A 22,160-nucleotide genomic window follows, 5' to 3' on the forward strand; every position below is an offset into this window, starting at 1 on the left:
GACTGGGGTCTCAGCATAAGCCGGTCCCCCTAATGTTTTCCTTGATTGTTTTGCATAACCCATCAGTTAAGTTGCCTACAGAGGATGACTTGGCAGTTCCTGACCCGGAGGCACAGTTGGTGGCGACTCTCCATGTTATCCCTGATTGGACTATTCTGTATTTGGCTTATATGACCCGGGGAGAGTTACCTGAGGATGAAACCTTGGCCGGGCAAATAACCCGGAGGTCTAAGTCAATGACTATTGTCAATGGTGAACTCCACAGATGTAGTGTTACATGAGTGTTTCAGCGATGCATTTCTCCTGAGGAAGGCCGTGAAATTCTAAGGGAGATTTGATAGGTGGGAACCCGATGAATGAGTTCACGCCCGAGGGTGGCCCGATCTTCACGTCGTAGGATCGAATCGGGAGGGATAACTAGCTGCAAGCAGCCGGGATAACTAGCTTTATACCTGCCAAGGTTGGATGCAACCCGTACGTTGGGGATGGCTGACCGAAGCTACAAGAACTCCAACCCGATGTCCGAACAATCGTAGAACCACAAACCGGGACTAATCCACATAAAACAACCGAAACTGTAGAGCACGGACTAGGGGGAACCAGAGGCTCCTTCTCGTGAATCCGAATGAACTCACAAGAGCAAAGGTAGCAAGATCTCTCGGATCTCTTTAGCAGTCTTGCTGCATAAGCTTGTAGCTGAATGGTTTGACAAAAGGTTTCTCTAGAGGATGGGGGAGATGGGGTTTTATAGCAGGGACAACCCCCCTTAGCTAGGTGTGAAAATGGTTTTAAAAGTAAGCAGGTTTGCATGGCTTCCTTGGGTGAATAAGCAGTCAACTTTGGGAGTTGTTGGAGAGCTCCTCGGAAATTCGCGAAGTCTTGACAGTCTGGACACCTTCCACGAGAATGACTAGTACTTTTGACTCACAACTCCAAATGATGTGAGGTTTTTTGCATTGGAAAGATAATTTGATTTAGCTTCTGTTGATATTCCCCTATGGCCCCGTCTCTACACCACATGGGTGTGGCACACCAAAACATCAGAGGTAAAAACTGACAGCATTAGCTTCACTTGAAACTTGTTTTCTCCAAACTTGTTCCTCCAAACCGGTTGCTGTGACGCCCCGATAATTAAGCTACAGTAATCCCCCGTTAATGGTGCCATGTCATCACATTACTGTTGCTAATCCTCGCTTGATCCAAAACATAATTCAATTCAAATTCAAATCTAAGTCCAAAACTCAAAGTTTTCAAACGTAAAAGCTAAAATGTTCAAAATGTGGAAAATAATCCTTGGATATTTTTCATGTTGGAACCAACCTCTTTTGAGTTCCTAAAATGCCCCTGGGATTTTAATTTGTGGTCCAGCAACATTTATCTTGCCTTGTTTAATTTCTAAAAATACCTAGTCACTTCCAAATGCCTTGAAACATTCTGTGGAAGTTTCATAATTCACAAAGTATTTATGTGGCCTAGTTCCACATTTATCAAAAGTGTTTTGGCAGCCCTAATTATTTCTAGGCAACTTCTGTTAATAAAGAAAAAGAAGGAGCACAACCTAATCTACTAGGCTTTGGCCCAAGTGGCTGGGAAGGCCCAACCCACCACTGGTGCCATCCCCTTCTTCCTGTTCACGGGAGGGGGTCGTGGCGGCCATCCACCCCGCCATGGCCGCTGATGCCGCTGCTGTCGTTCATCCCGCGGTTGAGGGGATGGATAAGAGCACCCCAAGCCCCTCCTCTCTCTCCGTGTCAAACCCTAGCGCCCACTTTCCCCATCTCGCGCCCCTCACTCTCCCGCGGTGGATCCCCTCCGCCCCGACGCCGTCCGTCGCCCTCACCTCCTCACCGGTCCTCCCGAGCCACGTAAAGACGTCGAGGAGCTTCGCCGGCCTCATCCTCGTCGATTCCAAGCAGCAGCTCAAGCGGGGGAGCGCCGCATCGCCGCCATCTGGTCGTCTTCCCTGCCACAGCCACGGCACCATCGCCGTCGATCTTCAACACCGGCGCCTCCCCGCGGTTCCGAGCACGTCCACGACCACCCTCACAGTGAGCCGCGTCCATTCCCCTTCCTTGCCCCCTCGATTTGTTGCCGTAGCCACCATCCTCGAGCTCATCCGGGCTCCCGCGTACGCGTACGTGCGTGCTTGGTGCCGCTGCTCTCTGTCTCTGATACTTCATGTTGCTACTGCTCTTACATTGCTCCTTGTGTTGCTGCTGCCTCGCTTGGCGCAAGCTGCCGCCCTTACCCATGTCCAGCCCTGCGCACCTTGTCCCGGCCACGCTCGCCGTCGCCCCACGGCCTTCTACGAGCGCACGCTCACCGCGCCTGGCGCTAGCCGCTGCTCGCCCTGGCCGCGTCCAAGGCATGCCCCCGCAGCGCTCGGCCCTGCCTACTGCCTATAGCGCCGCCGTTGCTGCCACTTATTGCTACCTGCTGCTGCCTGGCCATGGCCGATGCGGCCATGTGCTGTGCATATGTGCGCACAAGCCGTGAGGCTGGTTGTTCCTCTGGCCGGCCAGGTGCAAAGTAGTTTAGCTCTAATTACTAGTTAGTTTAGCTACTAGCCTATGGCAGGTGGACCCCCCCTCTAAATATCCACTTAAAAAGAAAATGCTAAAATATGTGTGAATGACACCTGGGTCCCACTGATCCCATTGACCAGTCAAATGCTGACTGGGATAACCCAGTCAATGACATGCGGGTCCCCTAGGCCCTTTGACTAGTCAACAATCTTAGTTGACTGCTGACTAGGCAGTCAACTGGACCCCACCAGTTAGCCTCCATGGCTAGCACATGGCTGGGTACACTTAGTATTTTTTTCTGTTTATTTTCGAATTAAATTAAATTGCAGAATATCTTTAAAATTTCGGAAAATCTTAGAAATTAAACCGTAGCTTGGATGGAGAAACTTTATACATGAAAGTTGCTCAGAATTTCGAGACGAATCCGGATATGCGGTCAGTTCGTCTACCACACGTCCCTAGCATAGCAAACATGCAACTTTTCCCCTTCGATTCATCTGTCTGACAGACGTCCGGAACCGGGAAACTTTCCCGGATGTTTCCCCCTTCGCCAGTAACGCCTAGCACCGCGTTAGAACACGTCTAGTCTGCCTGTTGTCCTTTTATGCTCTTGCTTGCTATGTATTTACTGTTTTCTCCCCCCTCTTCTTTTCGGTAGACCCCGAGACTGCTGTTGATGTCCTTGTGATCGACTACGTCGACGACGACCCTCCTTCTTGTCTGAGCAACCAGGCAAGCCCCCCCTTTGATCATCACGATATCGCCCATTCTATACTTTCATGCTTGCATTAGATTTTGCTACTGTTATTCTTTGCTCCTATTCTGATGCATAGCCTGCTTTTGTACCTGCTTATTGTTACCTACTTGCTTATCCTAAATTGCTTAGTATAGGTTGGCTAGTTATCCATCAGTGACCCCCACTTGTCCTTATTGCCCCTGCTTCATCATCGATGCCTCGATTGACGTGATCGACGACCAGAGCCCGACACCTCACATCACATCACGCCCCTTTAGTTGCTCGACTCTGCAGAGCTACTATCGAGTGCCGAGGGTGATCCCTCATAACGCACTCCTGCTGATAATTCTGTAGTGTAGCTATTCGGTCGTGGTCATCGAGGGTGATTTCCTCTTTCACCATTCCCGATACGGCTCTGTCGTTCAACACCTCAAGTGTGAACCTCGAGGGTGGTCCCTCTTACGTTCACCTTGATGATTACATTGAGTGGAATCCACTGGGGGTGATTCCTCGTGTTTTCCCCTTGATGTTTGGACACACAGTTATAATGACTTTACTCCAGACCTTGGTGAAAGTCGGGCAGGCCCGGAGAGCACCCGCAAGATAATGACGTGGCACGGCCGGGCATTCTGAGCCCTTGTCGTAAGTCCACGAGACGGGGCGACGGGGTCACTTTCGATCGTGAGTCTCTGCTCGTCTCTCCAAGCTAATAATACACTATGGTTTGGGTATTTGTTCTGAGTTGGCCTCTGGCCTTTACGCACTAACCACCACGCGAGAATAGATATGGGCCTCGACGTCGCAGTATCAGCCGATGCTTTGTCAGACGTCCAGTTCAGCAGTGCGGCACGGTCGGATCGTGCTGGCCATCCGAGGCGGTGCTGGTATTCACCATGCGCGCAACGACCCGGAGTGTTGCGGGTGATGGGCCCAAGACCCCGGAGTGCTTGGGATGTAGACGGGCGGGGACCTCTCTGCTGAGCCTAGGTCGGGCTGCGATGTGTTGATCTTCCGAGGGCGGGCATTGACCCCAGAAAGGTGTGTCCGGCCAGAGTGATCGAGCGTGTTGGGTAACGTGGTGCACCCCTGCAGGGAAGTTATATATTCGAATACCGTGTCCACGGTAATGGACGTTCAGACTTATATCCTGATCTTATACAACAACAAATGGATACTTGAGATATGTGGCTCCGGGATTGCTTTCTCGCAGGGAGTCGAGGAAGGATCTCTGGGCGTTATGTTACAACATGTTTGTTAAATATTAAACTGCTATTCTTTACTCTTCTACATGCTGCAAGATGCTCGGAGCTGCGTGAAGATGCTACTCTTCCATAGGCTAGGCCTTCCCCCTCTATTCTGGCATTCTGCAGTTCAGTCCACACATACAAACCTTCCATTTGATATCAGTGCATACTTAGTATAGATCTGATGCTTGCGAGTACTTTGGATGAGTACTCACGGTTGCTTTGCTACCCCTTTTCCCCCTTCTTTCTTCTTTCCGGTTGATGCAACCAGATGGTGGATCCTTGAAGCCAGATGCCACCGCCGATGGATGCTACTACGTGGAGACCGCCGACGACCAGGAGTAGTTAGGAGGTCCCAGGCAGGAGGCCTTGCCTCTTCGATCGTGTTGCTTTTGTGCTAGCCTTCTTAAGGCACCCTTGTTTAACTCATGTCTGTACTTAGATATTGTTGCTTCCGCTGACTCTTGTGTTTTGAGCTAAGTATTCGAGCCCTCGAGGCCCCTGGCTTGTAGTATAAAGCTTGTATTATTTTGATTTGTGTCTAGAGTTGTGTTGTGATATCTTCCCGTGAGTCCCTGATCTTGATCGTACACGTTTGCGTGTATGATTAGTGTACGATTGAATTGGGGGCGTCACAGTTGCTTCAAGAGCTCATAGGTTCTTGCATTTCTTTCATTTGATACCTAAGTTCAACCAACAACAATGGGGATGAAAGTGCAGCCATGTGTTCAAGATTGTGGTATGAACTTAAGTTAGCGTTCACCTGGCCATGTGTTTGCTTGATTCGGCTTAGTAATCCTTTCCAACTAAATTGTGCACTTTTCTGAAATGTCATGTATGATATACCCATGTGCTCATCATCCTTCCTCCCTTGATGAAGAGTCGTCCTCGACTCTCTTTGATCTGCAAAGGATAAGTAGAAGGGAAGTAGATAATATCCATGCAAAGAAATGATGTAATTCTCATTTGTAGCTTTCACCTTTGAATTGTGTTGCATCTGATCATGTACTTGTTTGTCACAACTTGGAGTTTGTCCAGGGATGATTGGTCTTGTTTCAATGACCGAGATGTCCTCATCATCCCCCCTTTCTTGAAAAGGAGTCGTCCTCGACTCTACTTGGTCATAACACAAAAGAAAACAGGGCAATACCAAATCATAATGCAAAGGTTTCATGATATAGAGTATTTTAGTGTTCAGCTTTGCTATCTTATGGACAATGCAAACATGATGTTTTGTTCGACTTAGGAGTTCCTTCCAGCAAATATTTCCATGGATCACAAATTTATAACCCAGCACTATCATGTTCTTATCAGCCTCCCTCTCTAGGACAGAAGTTGTCCTCAACTTTATTTGGTATGCAAAATTATAGCACAAGGACAATACAAAATAACTAGGAAAAGAAAAGGATGAATAATCATGTGCAACATTAAGTTTTATTGGATCTTTTATAGCCTCTTCAAGATTAGCAAAACCATATTGCTGGACGGATGATGTACCAAACAATTTTTCTCTAATCTTATCATGCCATTGCTTCAAAAACTCATACGTGCATACCTCTGGCTTCATAAAAATGGAAGATCCTTTTTGTTTTACCTCATTGAGTACTTCAATGCCTTTCTGAAAATCAATCTGCACACATGCACCTTGTATAGTGGTGTTCCACGTGCACCACAATTGTTCCTGAATCTCGTCCTCCCATCGTTTCAAGAGAGCTGATAGGTATGACTTTTTCATCTGCACATATTGTAAATAAATTTTTTTTGTGAAAGGTTAGTAATTGAATACTCCTCTCTCTTTTCATTTGGTGGATCACTCATCTCTTTCATATTATCGGGAAACACCTCAAGCTCACGTTTGGCGGACTCACACAACTCACTAATCCTCTCTCTTGGATAATATGGTATATTATGTTGTGGTTCACTCATCTCTCTAATAAGGTGTGGAATGATCTCAATCTCACATTTTGTGGACTCACTCACCTCACTTTCCTTATCACTCTCAATATATGGAATCGTGGAAAGTGGACACTCTTCCTCACATTTGGTGGAGTCACTCAACTCATTTTTCTTTTCACTCTCAAGTGGTGAGATTTTTGAAAGTGGACACTCTTCCTCACTTTTGGTGGAGTCACTCAGCTTGCTTTTCTTATCACTCTCAAGTTGTGGGATTTTGGACTGTGGACTCTCTTCCTCATATGGAATTAGAGGCACATGTTTCTTGGATGTTGGGACAATAGCAGTGGTCAAGATGGCAACACTAGGAATGAGCTTCTCATGTAAACATGGGCTATGAATCACCGGAGTCGGTTCATCAACCACGGTCATTCTTTGCGGTAGGTCATCGACGTGCCGATGGGTGCCATAACTTTGTTGTCGGCCATGACGTTGCCGTGATTCATGAGCAGCAGCGACATGCCTAGGGGCAGCAATAGCTTGCCCTCGGGCATGCCATCCTTGCCGCATTTCAAGAGCAACAGCGCCACACCCATGAGCAGCAGCAACACTATGCCCTCGAGCATGTCCTCCTTGTCGCACTTCTTGAGTAGTAGTGACACGCCCACGGGCAACAACATCATGCCCTCGAGCATGTCTTCTTTCCTGCACTTCATGAGAAACAGGGTATTGTTGGTGTCCAACACCATCACCACCTGCTCGAAGACGCTCATGAAACATCCTTCCAAGGTCTCGAACCATGTTCCGTAATTCCTGAAAATCATCATGTGTGATCGGGGCATCTGCTTTCCCATGGTTTTCTCCATGAACACTCGATCTAGATCCTGCCATGTTAGTACGGCCAAAAGTGGAATAGGATAATTTTGTGGAATCACACAATCTCACCTCTTACTCACCAAAGTTCTTATGAGTTCACATCAGATTGTGCTTCTCCCGGATGTGTTAAAGCGATTGAAAAACAGGGATCAAAGAACTAGCTTCGGTTTTTTGTGGAGCTCGGTGGGGTAAACAAAAAGGGGCTTGTGTTAAATTCAAGTTGTTGCAAACCAAGAAAAATATGTGGATGGATCTGCTGCACCTTTACATCAAGATTGAAAAACACAACACACAAGCTTCTGAAATATTTCTATCAAGCTGAAACTTTTGGATCTTACACAAGACTTTCTTTTTCTCTCTTGACTTTTTTCCACTCTTTTTTTTCTCTCTTTGATTTTTTTCCACTCTTTTTTTTCTCTTCCTAAGCACAACAACCAAATCTGAAAGCAATTATGAAGATGAACTTGGTGCAGATCTAAAAGATGAAGAACATGCAAGGTATGCAACAACAAGATCTCAGCACCAATAAGGCTTGGATTTATTTTTGGTGGGGCTTTGGACTTCTAGGACAGAAAATATAGCATGAAAAACACTCAATGTAAAGGGATGATAGCAAGATAAACTTGGATAACAGATCCTACCGTGTCAACGAAGGCTCTGATGCCAGATGATAGGTGGGAACCCAATGAATGAGTTCACGCCCGAGAGTGGCTCGATCTTCACGTCGTAGGATCGAATCGGGAGGGATAACTAGCTGCAAGCAGCCGGGATAATTAGCTTTATACCTGCCAAGGTTGGATGCAACCCGTATGTTGGGATGGCTGACCGAAGCTACAAGAACTCCAACCCGCTGTCCGAACAATCACAGAACTACAAACTGGGACAAATCCACACAAAACAGCCGGAACCGTAGAGCACGAACTAGGGGGAACCAGAGGCTCCTTCTCGCGAATCCGAATGAACTCACAAGAGCAAAGGTAGCAAGATCTCTCGGATCTCTCTAGCAGTCTTGCTGCATAAGCTTGTAGCTGAATGATTTGACAAAAGGTTTCTCTAGAGGATGGGGGAGATGGGGTTTTATAGCAGGGACAACCCCCCTTAGCTAGGTGTGAAAATGGTTTTAAAAGTAAGCAGGTTTGCATGGCTTTCTTGGGTGAATAAGCAGTCAACTTTGGGAGTTGTTGGAGAGCTCCTCGGAAATTCGCGAAGTCTTGACAGCCTGGACACCTTCCACGAGAATGACTAATACTTTTGACTCACAACTCCAAATGATGTGGGTTTTTTTGCATTGGAAAGATAATTTGATTTATCTTCTGTTGATATACCCCTATGGCCCCGTCTCTCCACCACATGGGTGTGGCACACCAAAACATCAGAGGTAAAAACTGACAGCATCAGCTTCACTTGAAACTTGTTTTCTCCAAACTTGTTCCTCCAAACCGGTTGCTTCAAGAGCTCATAAGTTGTTGCATTTCTTCCATTTGATACCTAAGTTCAACCAACAACAATGGGGATGAAAGTGCAGCCATGTGTTCAAGATTGTGGTATGAACTTAAGTTAGCGTTCACCTGGCCATGTGTTTGCTTGATTCGGCTTAGTAATTCTTTCCAACTAAACTGTGCACTTTTCTGAAATGTCATGTATGATGTACCCATGTGCTCATCAAGATTCATGAAGGATATTGCGGTCATCACGCTGGCTCTAAATCTCTCGTTGCTAAAGCTTTTCGTCATGGGTTTTATTGGCTGGGGGTTCATCCTGATGCAGAAGATCTGGTCAGTAGGTGTGATGGTTGTTAGAAATTTTCAAGACGAGCTCATGTGCCGGCTTAAGAATTGAGCATGATTCCAATTACTTGGCCGTTTGCAGTCTAGGGGCTGGATATAGTTGGACCTTTTAAAAGGTCCAAGGATAAAAAGACTCATCTCTTGGTAGCTGTTAACAAGTTTACAAAGTGGGTTGAAGCTGAGCCGGTCAATAAATGCGATGCAGCCACAGCGGTTCAATTCATCAAAATGGTGATCTTTCATTTTGGATACCCTCATAGTATCATCACTGATAATGGCACTAATCTGTCTAAGGGTGCGATGAAAGAATTCTGTCAACAAGAGCATATCCGGCTTGATTTATCATTAGTGGCTCACCCCCAGTCTAATGGTTAAGCTGAAAGAGCCAATCCAAAAATCTTGCAAGGTATCAAACCCTGGCTTATGGTCCCTTTGCAGAGGACACTGGGTTGTTGGGTGGAAGAGTTGCCCTCAGTGCTTTGGAGTATCAATACCACCCCCAATAGGTCTACGGGTTACACACCTTTCTTCATGGTTTACGGCGCATAGGCGTTTCTCCCTAGTGACATACGTCATGACTCGCCTCGCGTGGCGGCTTATGTTGAAGCTGATAATGAGAAAGCACGTTAGGATGCTATTGAGTTGTTGGATGATTCAGGGCCTCTGTCGTTTCATTTATGAGAATTTGAGTCTTTATTGTTACTTCATAAGGTCACTTGGGGGCTTCCTGCTCATTTAGCATAGCTATGATTACCCTTTTGATCCGGCTTGTACGCCTGGATTGCAAAAAACTTGGGGGCTTCCTGCTCATTGAGCATAGCTATGACTACCCTACTGGTCCGGCTTGCACCCCTGGATCGAAATATTACTTGGGGGCTTCTTGTTAAATGAACAAAAGCTTTGTTGTCCCTCATAATAGGCTTGGACGCCATGTGTATTCACAAAAATCCGGGTTATCCTGCCTTTGTATGCTTGCCACTCCGACCAGGTAATCTTGGAATGACTCGTCGTACTCCTGACAGTTAATCTTTTAAAGACCCTGAACTTGTCAAAGTTAAAATGGTGATTGGTCATGTGAGGCCCGGCTTACAAGTTTGAATTAAGGAGTAATTCAGTGGCTGTGCAACCCTTGAATAGAACTTGATGTTGAGGCTTGGCAGCCTTTGAATGCCTGTCTTCTGTTTTCTATTGCCTTTGATTCTTTTTTGGGGATTTTTGTTTGTACCATATTGATATATGGTTGAATTTTGATTCAGGCCATGATGTTTGGATCTTTATTTGATAACATCCGGTGTTTTGTTAACACGGCCTGGCTTTGGACGTTAAGTCACCAGTGTATGATGATCATATGTTTGGAGTCCTATTGAGGGAGTCCTGGACTAGGGGGTGTCCGGATAGCCGAACTATCATCATTGGCTGGACTCAAAGACTATGAAGATACAAGATTGAAGACTTCGTCCCGTGTCCGGATGGGACTTTCCTTGGCGTGGAAGGCAAGCTTGGCGATACGAATATGTAGATCTCCTACCATTGTAACCGACTCTGTGTAACCCTAGCCCTCTCCTGTGTCTATATAAACCGGAGGGTTTTAGTCCATAGGACGAACAACAATCATACCATAGGCTAGCTTCTAGGGTTTAGCCTCCTTGATCTCGTGGTAGATCCACTCTTGTACTACCCATATCATCAATATCAATCAAGCAGGAGTAGGGTTTTACCTCCATCAAGAGGGCCCGAACCTGGGTAAAAACATCGTGTCCCTTGTCTCATGTTACCATCCGTCTAGACGCACAGTTCGGGACCCCCTACCCGAGATCCGCCGGTTTTGACACCGACATTGGTGCTTTCATTGAGAGTTCCTCTGTGTCGTGGCTCATAGGCCCGATGGCTCCTTCGATCATCAACAACAATGCGGTCCAGGGTGAGACTTTTCTCCCCGGACAAATCTTTGTATTCGGCGGCTTTGCACTGCGAGCCAATTCGCTCGGCCATCTGGAGCAGATTGAAAGCTACGCCCCTGACCATCAGGTCAGATTTGGAAGTTTGGACTTCACAGCCGACATCCGCGGAGACTTGATCTTCGACGGATTTGAGCCACAGCCGAGCGCGCCGCACTGTCACGATGGGCATGACCTAGCTCTGCCGCCGGACAGTGCCCTGGAGGCCGCACAAGAGTCCGCTCCGACCCTTAACTCGGAGCCGACTGCGCCGATCGAGGATGGGTGCCTAGACACCGCCTCGGGGGCTGCTACCTCTACGGTGATGGAGCCGAATACCGACCCTGTCCCTTGTGAAGCTCGTGACTCCGAGGTGCCGGACTCCTCACCGGACTCCGAACCTCCCGCGCCTCTACCAATCGAATCCGATTGGGCGCCGATCATGGAGTTCACCGCTACGGACATCTTTCAGCACTCGCCTTTTGGCGACATCCTTAACTCACTAAAGTATCTCTCATTATCAGGAGAGCCCTGGCCGGACCATGGTCAGGACGGTTGGGATGCGGACGACGAAGAAATTCAAAGCCCACCCACCACCCAATTTGTAGCCACTGTCGACGATATAACCGACATGCTAGATCTCGACTCCGAAGATATCGACGGTATGGACGACATTGCCGGAGACGACCAAGAACCAGCGCCCACAGGGCACTGGAAAGCCACCTCAACTCACAATGTATACATGGTGGATACACCAAAAGGAAGCGATAACGAGGAACAACGGGACGCTGCGAGGCATAATTCCCCCGAAAAATAGCCAAAACAGCGACGCAAGCGTCGCCCGAAGTCCCGCCTCGATAACAACAACACCCATATCGACCCAGCCATAGAGCAGGGCGAACCAGTGGACGACGAACGTGCCACCAAGCAACCATCTGAACAAGATGAATTGGATAAACAGTCCATCCCCGGCGAAAACAACAGTCCGGATGATCTCACGTCGGACACATCGTTAGAACAGAAAAATCTTCACAAAAGGCTCGTCACCACTGCACGAAGTCTGAAGAAGCAGAAGCAGAAGCTCAAAACAGCGGAAGACATACTCAGAATGAGATGGAGCAAGGTACTCAAGACCGTGGACAAATACGGCGATAGCCGCCAAACAAAGAGCTACCCGAAGCGCAAACTATTGCCCGAATTCGACGAAGAGGCCATGGAGCCCCCACAATCAAAAAACAAAGGGGCTGCCCGGTCGGATAGACGACCACATGGCAAACAAAGAGAGGCAAGCGGCGCCGCACACAAGCCGGCACGCGATCCACATAAGGATCTTCACAAAAAGGATAGCCCGGTCAGGTCCATCTATGGGCCAAGAAGGAAGGCTCCTGGGAGCAAAACAACACGACGAGTGTTCAAAAATAATGGCACACCTAAATACAGGGGCGCCGCACACCCCCTATGTTTCACCGATGAGGTACTGAATCATGAATTTCCAGCGGGATTCAAGCCCGTAAACATAGAGGCATACGACGGAACAACAAACCCCGGAGTCTGGATTGAGGATTACATCCTACACATACATATGGCTAGAGGAGACGATCTCCACACCATAAAATACCTACCCCTCAAGCTCAAAGGGCCAGCCCGACATTGGTTCAAAAGCATCCCAGAAAATACCATTGGAAGTTGGGAAGAGCTCGAGGACACATTTCGGGCAAATTTTCAGGGGACTTATGTCCGCCCTCCGGATGCAGACGATTTAAGTCACATAACTCAACAACCCGGAGAGTCAGCCCGCAAATTCTGGAACAGGTTCCTTACCAAAAAGAACCAAATAGTCGACTGTCCGGATGCCGAAGCCTTAGCAGCCTTCAAACATAACGTCCGAGACGAATGGCTCGCCAGACACCTCGGCCAGGAAAAGCCAAGGACAATGGCCGCATTAACAAGCCTCATGACCCGCTTTTGCACGGGAGAAGATAGCTGGCTGGCAAGATGCAGCACCAGCGACCCGAGTACATCCGAGGTCAGAGATGGAAATGGGAAACCACGACGCAGAAAAGACCAGCGTCGGAATAAGGAAAATAGCCCAAAGAGCACGACAGTTAACGCCGGGTTCAAAAGCTCTCGGCCGAACAACAAAACACTGCCTCTTAAGGACAACAGTGACGAGCTATCCAATCTAAACAAAATCTTGGACAAGATATGCCAAATCCACAGTACCCCCGGGAAGCCTGCAAACCATACTCACAGAGATTGTTGGGTCTTCAAGCAGTCCGGCCGACTTAACAACGAACACAAGGGGCTCGCGCACCAAGTGAGGACGAGGACGAACCCCACAAGCAGAGCGCCGTGAAACAAAAGACTTTCCCACAAGAAGTCAAAACAGTGAATTCACTTCAAGTGATAACAAGGAAAAATAGGGCGGCACCTACTAAAGTACGCGCCGCACGGTCCACCCCAGCGGAGTCCCGAAACTGGATGTCAAAACCAATTACTTTCGACCATCAGGATTACTCCAGAAGTATTCGAAATGCAGGATGGACTGCTTTGATATTGGATCCTATAATCGACAGGCTACAGTTTACACAAGTCCTAATGGATGGCGGCAGCGATATAAACCTGCTATACCAGGACTCAATCCGCAGAATGGGGATAGACCCTACCAAAATTCGTCATAGCAACACTTCCTTTAAAGGAGTACCGCCAGGCCCTTATGCCAATTGAAGTTGTGTTCGGTTCATCCGACAACTTCCGTCGTGAAAAGCTAATCTTCCACATCGCCCCATTTAAAAGTAGCCATCAAGCACTATTGGGACGCGAAGCTTTCGCCCGCTTTAACGCAATGCCGCATTACGCGTCTCTTACACTCAAAATGCCCGGTCCACACGGTATCATCTCATTAAAAGGTAACTTCGAGTGTTCCTCGACCGCGGAAGAACGTGAGACTGCCTTGACAGCCACACACTAATCCGGCTTTGATGATCAAAGCTCCTAAAACAGGTCATTCAGATCCCCGGACACGGTTAGACGAGTCCGGTATAAATAAACAAGGGGCTTACTAGCCACATACCCCTTTACAAGGGGCTAAAAGCATGAACAATGAGAGCCAAAAAAAGCTCAATTTTATTCATTTTTTAAATCATGCTTCGTTTTAAATACATTTTTTGCACACTCTTTTTCCAAACTAAGTTCTTCTCTCTTTACAGATGAACAACGTGCTACACCCGTCCAGGATACAGCACAACGGAGACACAGGCGCAGACGTGCAGCAGGGACCCGTTACAAGGATTCTTTTCAGATTAAGACCCTGCGTAAACCTTTTTTACTGTCTCTTGTTGATACACATCCTCCGGTCTCTTACCATAACCGTGGAGGAGGCTGGCGCTTTGGCATCGGCCGCGTTAGAAGTTTTTGCGCGTACTTGGACACTAGGGACTTAGGGCATTGTTCTGCCCGTCATCATAAAGACCGAATACCTTAGGGAGTGTTCGGCGTCTCGAGTTAGGCCTTATATGCATCAGCTCCGAATCATGTCTTTGGTCAAATGTTGGGTTTGCCCGGCTCCTGTGTTTTGCTGCCTTACGTTCCGCTCTATCGGCTAACGCGGCACCAGGAGAACTACTGCGATTGTGCCCCGGTTCGGCCGGGTGAGCACCTCAGTAGAGAAAGCCAAAAACTGACTGTCATGATATAGCGAGAGACTGGTCAACCACTCGATCGACCATCGGAATGTTTAGAATTCCTCCGCTTTGACGAAGGACCGTTTCCCGGTCAGGCACACACGCGCCCCGAGTTCAGAGAGCGCGGTGCCCCTAGGGGCTATATAGTAGCCCCACCATCGAAATCCTATGGCTAAGTGAAAGTGATAAAGCATTATAGTCCGGTTGCCTAGTTTGCTACGCTATCACCTCCTTCACAGGATCAAGACGTTGCATTAAGTGTGAAAATGCGCCTCCCCCGCACCATGTGCGTGGGGGCTGAAGCCGAAGACTGCCATCTTTCAGGTTATATATACATATACATTAACGGCCGCACAAGAGATATTTCAATACTTGAACGCATAAGTATAAAAAGCCCTTATATTATAAATATAGTTTTACAAATCATACATGTCATTTGAACATAACGTTTTTCGAGCACTGCGACTCTATTAAGCGAGCGCCCCGCAGGACTTCCTCAAAATAGTGCTCGGCGAGTAATCGACTTCTGTCCGAACCCCGGGATGCAACGTCGGTGGCATCCATCTCTGCCCAGCATGTTTTGACACGGGCGAGGGCCATCCGTGCACCCTCTATGCATGCCGACCGCTTCATCGCCTTGATATGCGGCACCGCATCAAGGAACTGCTGCACTAAGCGAAAATAACTCTTCGGCTTGGGCCTGTCCGGCCACAGATGAGCCATGACATCCTTCATGGCAAGTCCGGACAACCTGTTCAACTCAGCCCACTCAGCCAATCGATCAGTTAACGGAAGTGGACGCTCCGGACTATGGAATTGAGACCAAAAAAGCTCTTCCATCTCGTGATCCTTTTGGCTTCGGAAGTGCACGACCGCGTCCGCCGCACTCGCCGCCAAATTTAGATAAGTATCCTCCGCACCCACAACTGGCCCAACTGAGCATACTTCGGGTCCGTAAACTTCCTACGCAGCAGAAAGGGCTTTCCAGCCGCAATATCCCCGGCCTGACGCAACTCCTCCTTTATAGCCCTCATCGCGGAGCGGGCATCTTTGGCTTCGGCAGTGGCCTTCTTCAGGTCCTCTTGCTCCGCTTGGCGTTCTCTTTCAAGAAACTCATAGCGGTCGGTAGCATCCTTCAGCTTCACGGCCATTTCGGCCATCTCCTCCCTGCTTCGGCAGTGAGCAGCCTTTTCGACTTTTAGCTCTTCGGCCGCCTTCGAGGCAGCCGCATCACTCTTTCTGGCTTGCTCCTTGACTCGGGCAAGCTCCGCCCGAAGCTCCTCCATAGCAGCGGCGCCATCTGCATCAAGCATACATATTGTCAGGCGTGGGCATCAGCCCCCTTACTAGGTGACCGCGGAGAAGCCACCTACCTTGTGACTCGTCAAGCCGTTTATTGACCAGCACGATGTCCGCATCCGCAACGTCAAGTTGCCGCTTTAGTTCGGCAACTACATCAGTCCGGCCGGCCACCAAACGCCCCGCCACCTGTATGGGAAGAGTGATACCTTATAACTAAGATTATGATCCTCGGCACGCCGTCGTTCTCGCCAACATACCGAGTCTCAGGGGCTACTATCTATACAGGGCGCATTCTAAGCGCAAAACTGTCAAAAATTATGGTCATTTTTACGTACGTCAAACCCCGTCAGTAAACTTCTGACGGCCTCATGCAACCCGCTCTCAGCGGATGAAATCTTTTCAATCACCGTACCCATTAATGTATGGTGATCTTCTGGGATAGACGCCCTCTCGAGCAGATCCTTCAGCTCCTCCGGCCGTACACCAGTTGGTGCCGAACTCTCCGGCCCCGCCGGACTCGGGGAGACCCTCCGCAACGACACCTCAGGGTCGTCCGCTCTCCATCATCTCCGGACGAAGATCCCCCGAAGATGAGCTCTGCTGAGAAGGGCTGAGATCCGAACTACAAGGTAAGAACTTCGGCTATCCTCAGAAATAAAAACAGGGATGTCCCTTATTATGAAACTCCTCTTTTCTACTTACGGCTTGCTGGAGGGCCGATTCCCTTGGGGAAATAGTGCGGCCGGGGTTTCCCCTGGCGCAGGACCCTCCGGTGAAGATTTCTTCCCCCGCTTTGAGGTCTTGACCTCCGGACCTTCGGAAGCGGTCCTCTTCTCCCCCTGGAGGGAGGGATTCTCGATCCCCCCTTTCTTGAGAGCCTCTTTAGCAGAGGCAGTAGTTTCCCTGTTTCCCCCTTCGCCCTCTTCTAAAGGCACAGCCTCCAGCATCCTGGCTAACACGGGATCCGGCGTGGTCTCAGGGAAGGGGGCCGGACACCTTATTAGCTTTGCTTCTGCTATCCACTCCTGTTCAGGGGACAACTTTTTAAAAGAGCGAGAATTATGATGAATATACGGATAGCACGTCCGGGCAAGGGAACTACTTACTTGAGTATCCGGGCGATTGCAGCTTAGGCCGGCATCCTCGGTCAAGTCCGGACACATCTCTTGTGATCCGAAGAACAATTTATACATCTCCACGGGCGTCGCACCCATGAGGTGGCGGAGAGCTCGTGGTCCCTCCGGATTGAATTCCCACAGCCGGAGAGGGCGACGTTTGCAGGGCAGAAGGCGCCGGATCAGCATCACCTACGTCACTACGACCAGAGTGATCTCCCTCTCTTGGAGGTCTCGGATTCGGCCCTGCAGTATTGGTACGTCCTTGGACGGCCCCCAGTCAAGCCCTTTGTTGACCCACGACGCCAGCCGCTGTGGAGGGCCCGGACGAAAGGCAGGTGGCGCCACTTGCCTGGTGCCCCTAGGAGCGGTGATGTAGAACCACTCCTGTTGCCATAAACCAAGCTCCTCTTGAAAAGAGCCTTCAGGCCATGGAGCATCGGCCCTCTTGCTTATGACAGCCCCTCCGCACTCTGCCTGTCGCCCCTCAATCATCTTCGGCTCCACGTTGAAGGTCTTGAGCCACAATCCGAAGTGAGGGGTGGTGCGGAGGAAGGCTTCGCAGACAACAATAAAAGATGAGATGTGGAGGATGGACTCCGGAGCCAAGTCATGGAACTCCAACCCATAATAGAACATGAGCCCCCTCACGAAAGGGTCCGTCGGGAAGCCTAAACCCCGACGGAAGTGAGACATGAACACCACACTCTCACCAGGCTCGGGGGTGGGAATGACTTGCCCTTGGGCGGGTAGCCTATGTGAAATCTCGCAGGTTAGATACCTGGCGTCTCTCAGCTTTAGCACGTCCTCTTCCGTGACGGAAGAAGGCATCCACCGGCCCTGTAGGTCGGAGCCGGACATTGTCGAAGGTCCGAAGCGCTCGAATCTGGAACCTTGGGTGTTGGAACTCGGGGCGAGGGGCGGATTTGATCAAGGATTGAAGAAAAGAAACAGGCCTTGGTCTCATTATAAAGGGGTAGAATACCAAGAGCCGTCCCCGTGACCGTTTGGAACTCGCCTCCGATGGAGGGGGCGTGGCAACGGGCGCGGTTGGGTTACCCACATCCGTATTGATGGGAATCCCAGAATAAGGGAAACACGATCTCTGCTTCGACAAGACGTGCCAAGGAAACCGCTTCACTAAACGCGCTGAGGTGGAACAATAAAAACAACTCGAGTAAAGGCTTGGCCGTGGCGTGATGTCATGCTACGAAATACGTCAGCAGATTGAAGTTGTGTAAATATTATTCTCTCTACGGTGGTATGTGGAATTTATTTTGAAGAGCCGGACACTATCCTGGCGTTCACAATCTTCTATGATGTATTCGGAGGAGGAACCCGCCTTGCAATGCCGAAGACAATATGCGCGCCGGACTCGTCGTCATTGAAGCCTGGTTCAGGGGCTACTGAGTGAGTCCTGGACTAGGGGGTGTCCGGATAGCCGAACTATCATCATTGGCCGGACTCCAAGACTATGAAGATACAAGATTGAAGACTTCGTCCCGTGTCCGGATTTCCTTGGCGTGGAAGGCAAGCTTGGCGATACGGATATGTAGATCTCCTACCATTGTAACCGACTCTGTGTAACCCTAGCCCTCTCCGGTGTCTATATAAACCAGAGGGTTTTAGTCCATAGGACGAACAACAATCATACCATAGGCTAGCTTCTAGGGTTTAGCCTCCTTGATCTCGTGGTAGATCCACTCTTGTACTACCCATATCATCAATATCAATCAAGCAGGAGTAGGGTTTTACCTCCATCGAGAGGGCCCGAACCTGGGTAAAAACATCGTGTCCCTTGTCTCCTGTTACCATCCGCCTAGACGCACAGTTCGGGACCCCCTACCCGAGATCCGCCGGTTTTGACACCGACACCTGTACTCTAAAATTTTGTGGGATGTTACCCTTTGCTGTCTAAGGCGTTGTAAGCCGGTGGCATGAATAAATTACACAAAGTGCTGCGCTCTGTATTACTGTTGCCCTTATTACATATGGCCTGGTAAGCTGGCAGTACACATAAGTATCACATGTATGATATTTATTTTGTTATAGTTATATGAGGTTTTGATAAAGCGGCCCTGGTTATGGACGTTACAGTCACCAGTGGCTTGTTATATGGGGCTTTTTTGACCCACCTTGGGGTAAACCGTCAAGGCACTTGTGCTCGGTTTGTATGCAAGGTTTATGACAATGTGCTTAGGCAAAATTGATACCGAGTATGAGCATAAACATTGGATCATCAAAGACGATCAAAACATCTCATCAGTGTTATGCAGATCAACATGCACGATGGCATGACAGATAATTGTTTAAAGCTAGCCTATTACAAGGCAACAGACTGCCCAAAAGAGTAAGTGTTTCTGTAAGGTATCCCAGCTTGCAGATGCTAAGCCAGCCTGCGGCTCACTGGTCTTGGCCTTGGCAAGTTGAGGGTTGTGGGTCATCCAGCACCGGTTCATCCTCCTCCTCTTCACCCATTGGCTGGAAGTCAGAGGTTGCCCAGTTGATTCCAGTCAAAGCCTTGAATACAGCCTCATTGCTAATAAGTGTGGACGGGTCAATGTCAGGGGCAAAAGTATGCTTACGAATTGGAGGCGTAAGGTTCTCGGATTCATGGATCGGCGCCTTGACCTTCTTGTTGTCAGCATCATAAACCGCCTGATAGTGGGAGTGGGATAGGTTGGTATCTTCAGCTAACTTACTTGTTAAAGGACGCATGTCCCTTGCTATTGAAGCAAAGTCCTCTGCGCTGAAGGGAGACCCGTCCTGTTTCACGCTGGGGCAGCCATTAGCCAAATTTTCTGGGTCAAGATCTGCTTGCCATGCTTTAGCCCGGGTTAGCGCGGTGAGTGCACCGGCCCTTGCAGCTGATTTCTTAAGCTCCTCGATCCGTTGGGGAAGCACAGATAGCTTCTCTAGTGTGTCCTTGATGAGGGTTGGCGGTTGTTTCTTATGGCAACTGTGGAAATAGCTCGTTGTGCGCCAGTATATAATTGCTCTACAAGGGTGTAGGCGGCTTTCAATTTCTTGCACATATCTGAGCCGAGGTGGGCAATTTTGGAGCCTGTATTATAAAGTAAATCTATAAGCCGGATGAACAATGATTACAATGCATTGGTAGTAACAAATTGAGATGACGTTACTTACCGAAGATGGCAGTAGTCATGGCATTTACTTGATGTTTTAAACCGGCGAGCTCTTTAGTCACCGACTTAAGGGCTGCTTCGGCATCCTCCTCTCTCTTCAACAGAGCTGATTTCTCTGTCTCCCAACCTGCCTGGTCAGCTTTGAAGTCTTTTTTCATCTTTTCCACCTCTGCCAAGGCGGTGGTCAATTCTGCTTTGGCTTTGGAGGTTTCCGATTGCTGAGACTTGATGTTTTCCTGAAGATCGACGACTTGGGATTCTTTGCCATTAAGCTCAGCCCGCAGGATATAAACAATAAGTGGAGTTACAATCATCTTAATTAAAAGTCCCAAGCACAATACAAGTATTTTACTTGGCACTTGGGGGCTAATGCGTATTGCTCTTTTTTGAAGACAATTTTATGATGACCCGGTTAAATTATGGTGGCTATAGCCAGTTCATGGGGCTATATGCTTGGCTTTTATGAACTCATATGGTAATGACACCCGGCTTATCTTGATAGATTAAGTCGGCTCTTGAGGGCTACAAGTGCGAAATTGATTCATTAATATTCAAAGTCCCGGCTCATCTTGACAAATTAAGTCGGCCCTTGGGGGCTACATGTGCAAAGTTGAAATATTATTATTGGAAGTCCTGGTTTATCTTGAAAGTATGAGCCAACCCTTGGGGGCTACTGGATTTGATCTACAAAGCTATTTAAAGTCTACATCACATTCTATTCGATCATGTCCAGTAAACTTGGCGGCTAATGGAAGTGTATTCATATGAAGAGAGCTGTAGTGTTTACCTCAAAGCGCTCCTTCATCAAGTTTACAAAGCCGGCTTCAAAATCACGACTTGTGTACATGCGGTTCAAGTACCCAGAGTGGATCTCTTGAGCACTAAAGTGGGCATAGCTCTCTAAATTGGCTGACCACTTTCCTTTGTCAGCAACAGGAACTTCCTTCTTAGCGCTGTGCTTTGATAAGACAGTGGGGTTGCCTGGCTCTGTATAACCATGCCCAGTAATGACAACATCATCATCCTTTTCTTCGGCAGGCTTGATGGGGCTTGGCGGCTTAATGGGGCTTGGCGGCTTGGTGGTGGCTGGATCAATATCCATCTAGTCTATATCAACATTGTGCTCGACCAGTGGAGGTTCATCGACTGTGGCTTCAGGGGCATGGTGGGAGGTCTCTGTGCTGACTGCTACTCCGACTCAGATGGTTTCTCAGTAGTTTTTGTCACCTTCATTTTCTTGTTGGGCTTTGCCATAGCCCTGTGAATGAAACACAAGATGAGGTTAATACAACAACTGCGTATATAATTGAAAGCAAAGACTCAGTCTTACCCAGGCACAGGTTTGAAGGCTGGGACATGAGTCACCGTTGAGTCGCTAGAGGAGGAATGAGACGTTCCCTGGTAATTTGAATCGGAAGGATTAAGAGGTTGTCGAAAAAGGCCAGCCCTGGGATAAGTTAAGTCGGAGTTTGTTGAGACCTCTGGATGACGCTTGCGGGGAGCCGGAGTGTTTGGTAAGCCAGATGAAAGGATCCCGCTTCCGCTGTTTCGGGTAGTGCGACGAGCTTCATGTTGCTGCTTATTCAAAATAAAGTTGGGATCCAAATAAGCCAAAAGATGGGAAAATCTTACTTTCCAGCTTGCTTGGCGAGTTTTCTGTTTTGGCACAGATTCTGAGCCGGAGGAAGGAACAATTACCTCTTCGTCACCCGCATGGGTGGCTTCCGCTTCCTCCCGATAATAGTCACTGTCAATGAGATGTACAAAAAATGAGCCAATAGAGTCAAGTTCTACCTCTGGCTCATCATCATCACCATCATCATCCAAGTTTAACTCAGAGGGATCGGTCTTCTTCTTGGCAGGGCTTTTGGTGGCCTTGGTCTTGGTCTGGGTCGGCTTGGCCGGCTTATCTTGCG

General features: G+C 48.6%; 1 protein-coding gene across 2 annotated transcripts; it reads left to right on the forward strand.

The window, feature by feature from the left end:
* The first annotated feature begins 1,652 nt into the window (after positions 1 to 1,652).
* On the forward strand, positions 1,653 to 4,824 carry LOC119341700. 2 transcript variants are annotated; one of them, XM_037613564.1, is made up of 2 exons: positions 1,653 to 2,048; positions 4,777 to 4,824. In XM_037613564.1, exons 1-2 carry the CDS (start codon positions 1,668 to 1,670, stop codon positions 4,789 to 4,791), a joined length of 396 nt encoding a protein of 131 aa, XP_037469461.1. In that variant the 5' UTR covers positions 1,653 to 1,667; the 3' UTR covers positions 4,792 to 4,824. The 2 variants fall into 2 exon arrangements, with proteins under 2 accessions (XP_037469461.1, XP_037469460.1); XM_037613563.1 differs by lacking the exon at positions 4,777 to 4,824 and adding an exon at positions 3,184 to 3,241.
* Positions 4,825 to 22,160: the final 17,336 nt, after the last annotated feature.

Source organism: Triticum dicoccoides, chromosome 7B (genome assembly GCF_002162155.2).
Source record: "Triticum dicoccoides isolate Atlit2015 ecotype Zavitan chromosome 7B, WEW_v2.0, whole genome shotgun sequence".
Classification (NCBI taxonomy): Eukaryota; Viridiplantae; Streptophyta; class Magnoliopsida; order Poales; family Poaceae; genus Triticum; species Triticum dicoccoides.

Coding starts and splice junctions, on each gene's coding strand:
- LOC119341700 (XM_037613563.1), top strand. CDS start 1,668: ATGGCCGCTGATGCCGCTGCTGTCGTTCATCCCGCGGTTGAGGGGATG. Junction 2,049..3,183: donor CGTCCACGACCACCCTCACA/GTGAGCCGCGTC, acceptor TCTTTTCGGTAG/ACCCCGAGACTGCTGTTGAT.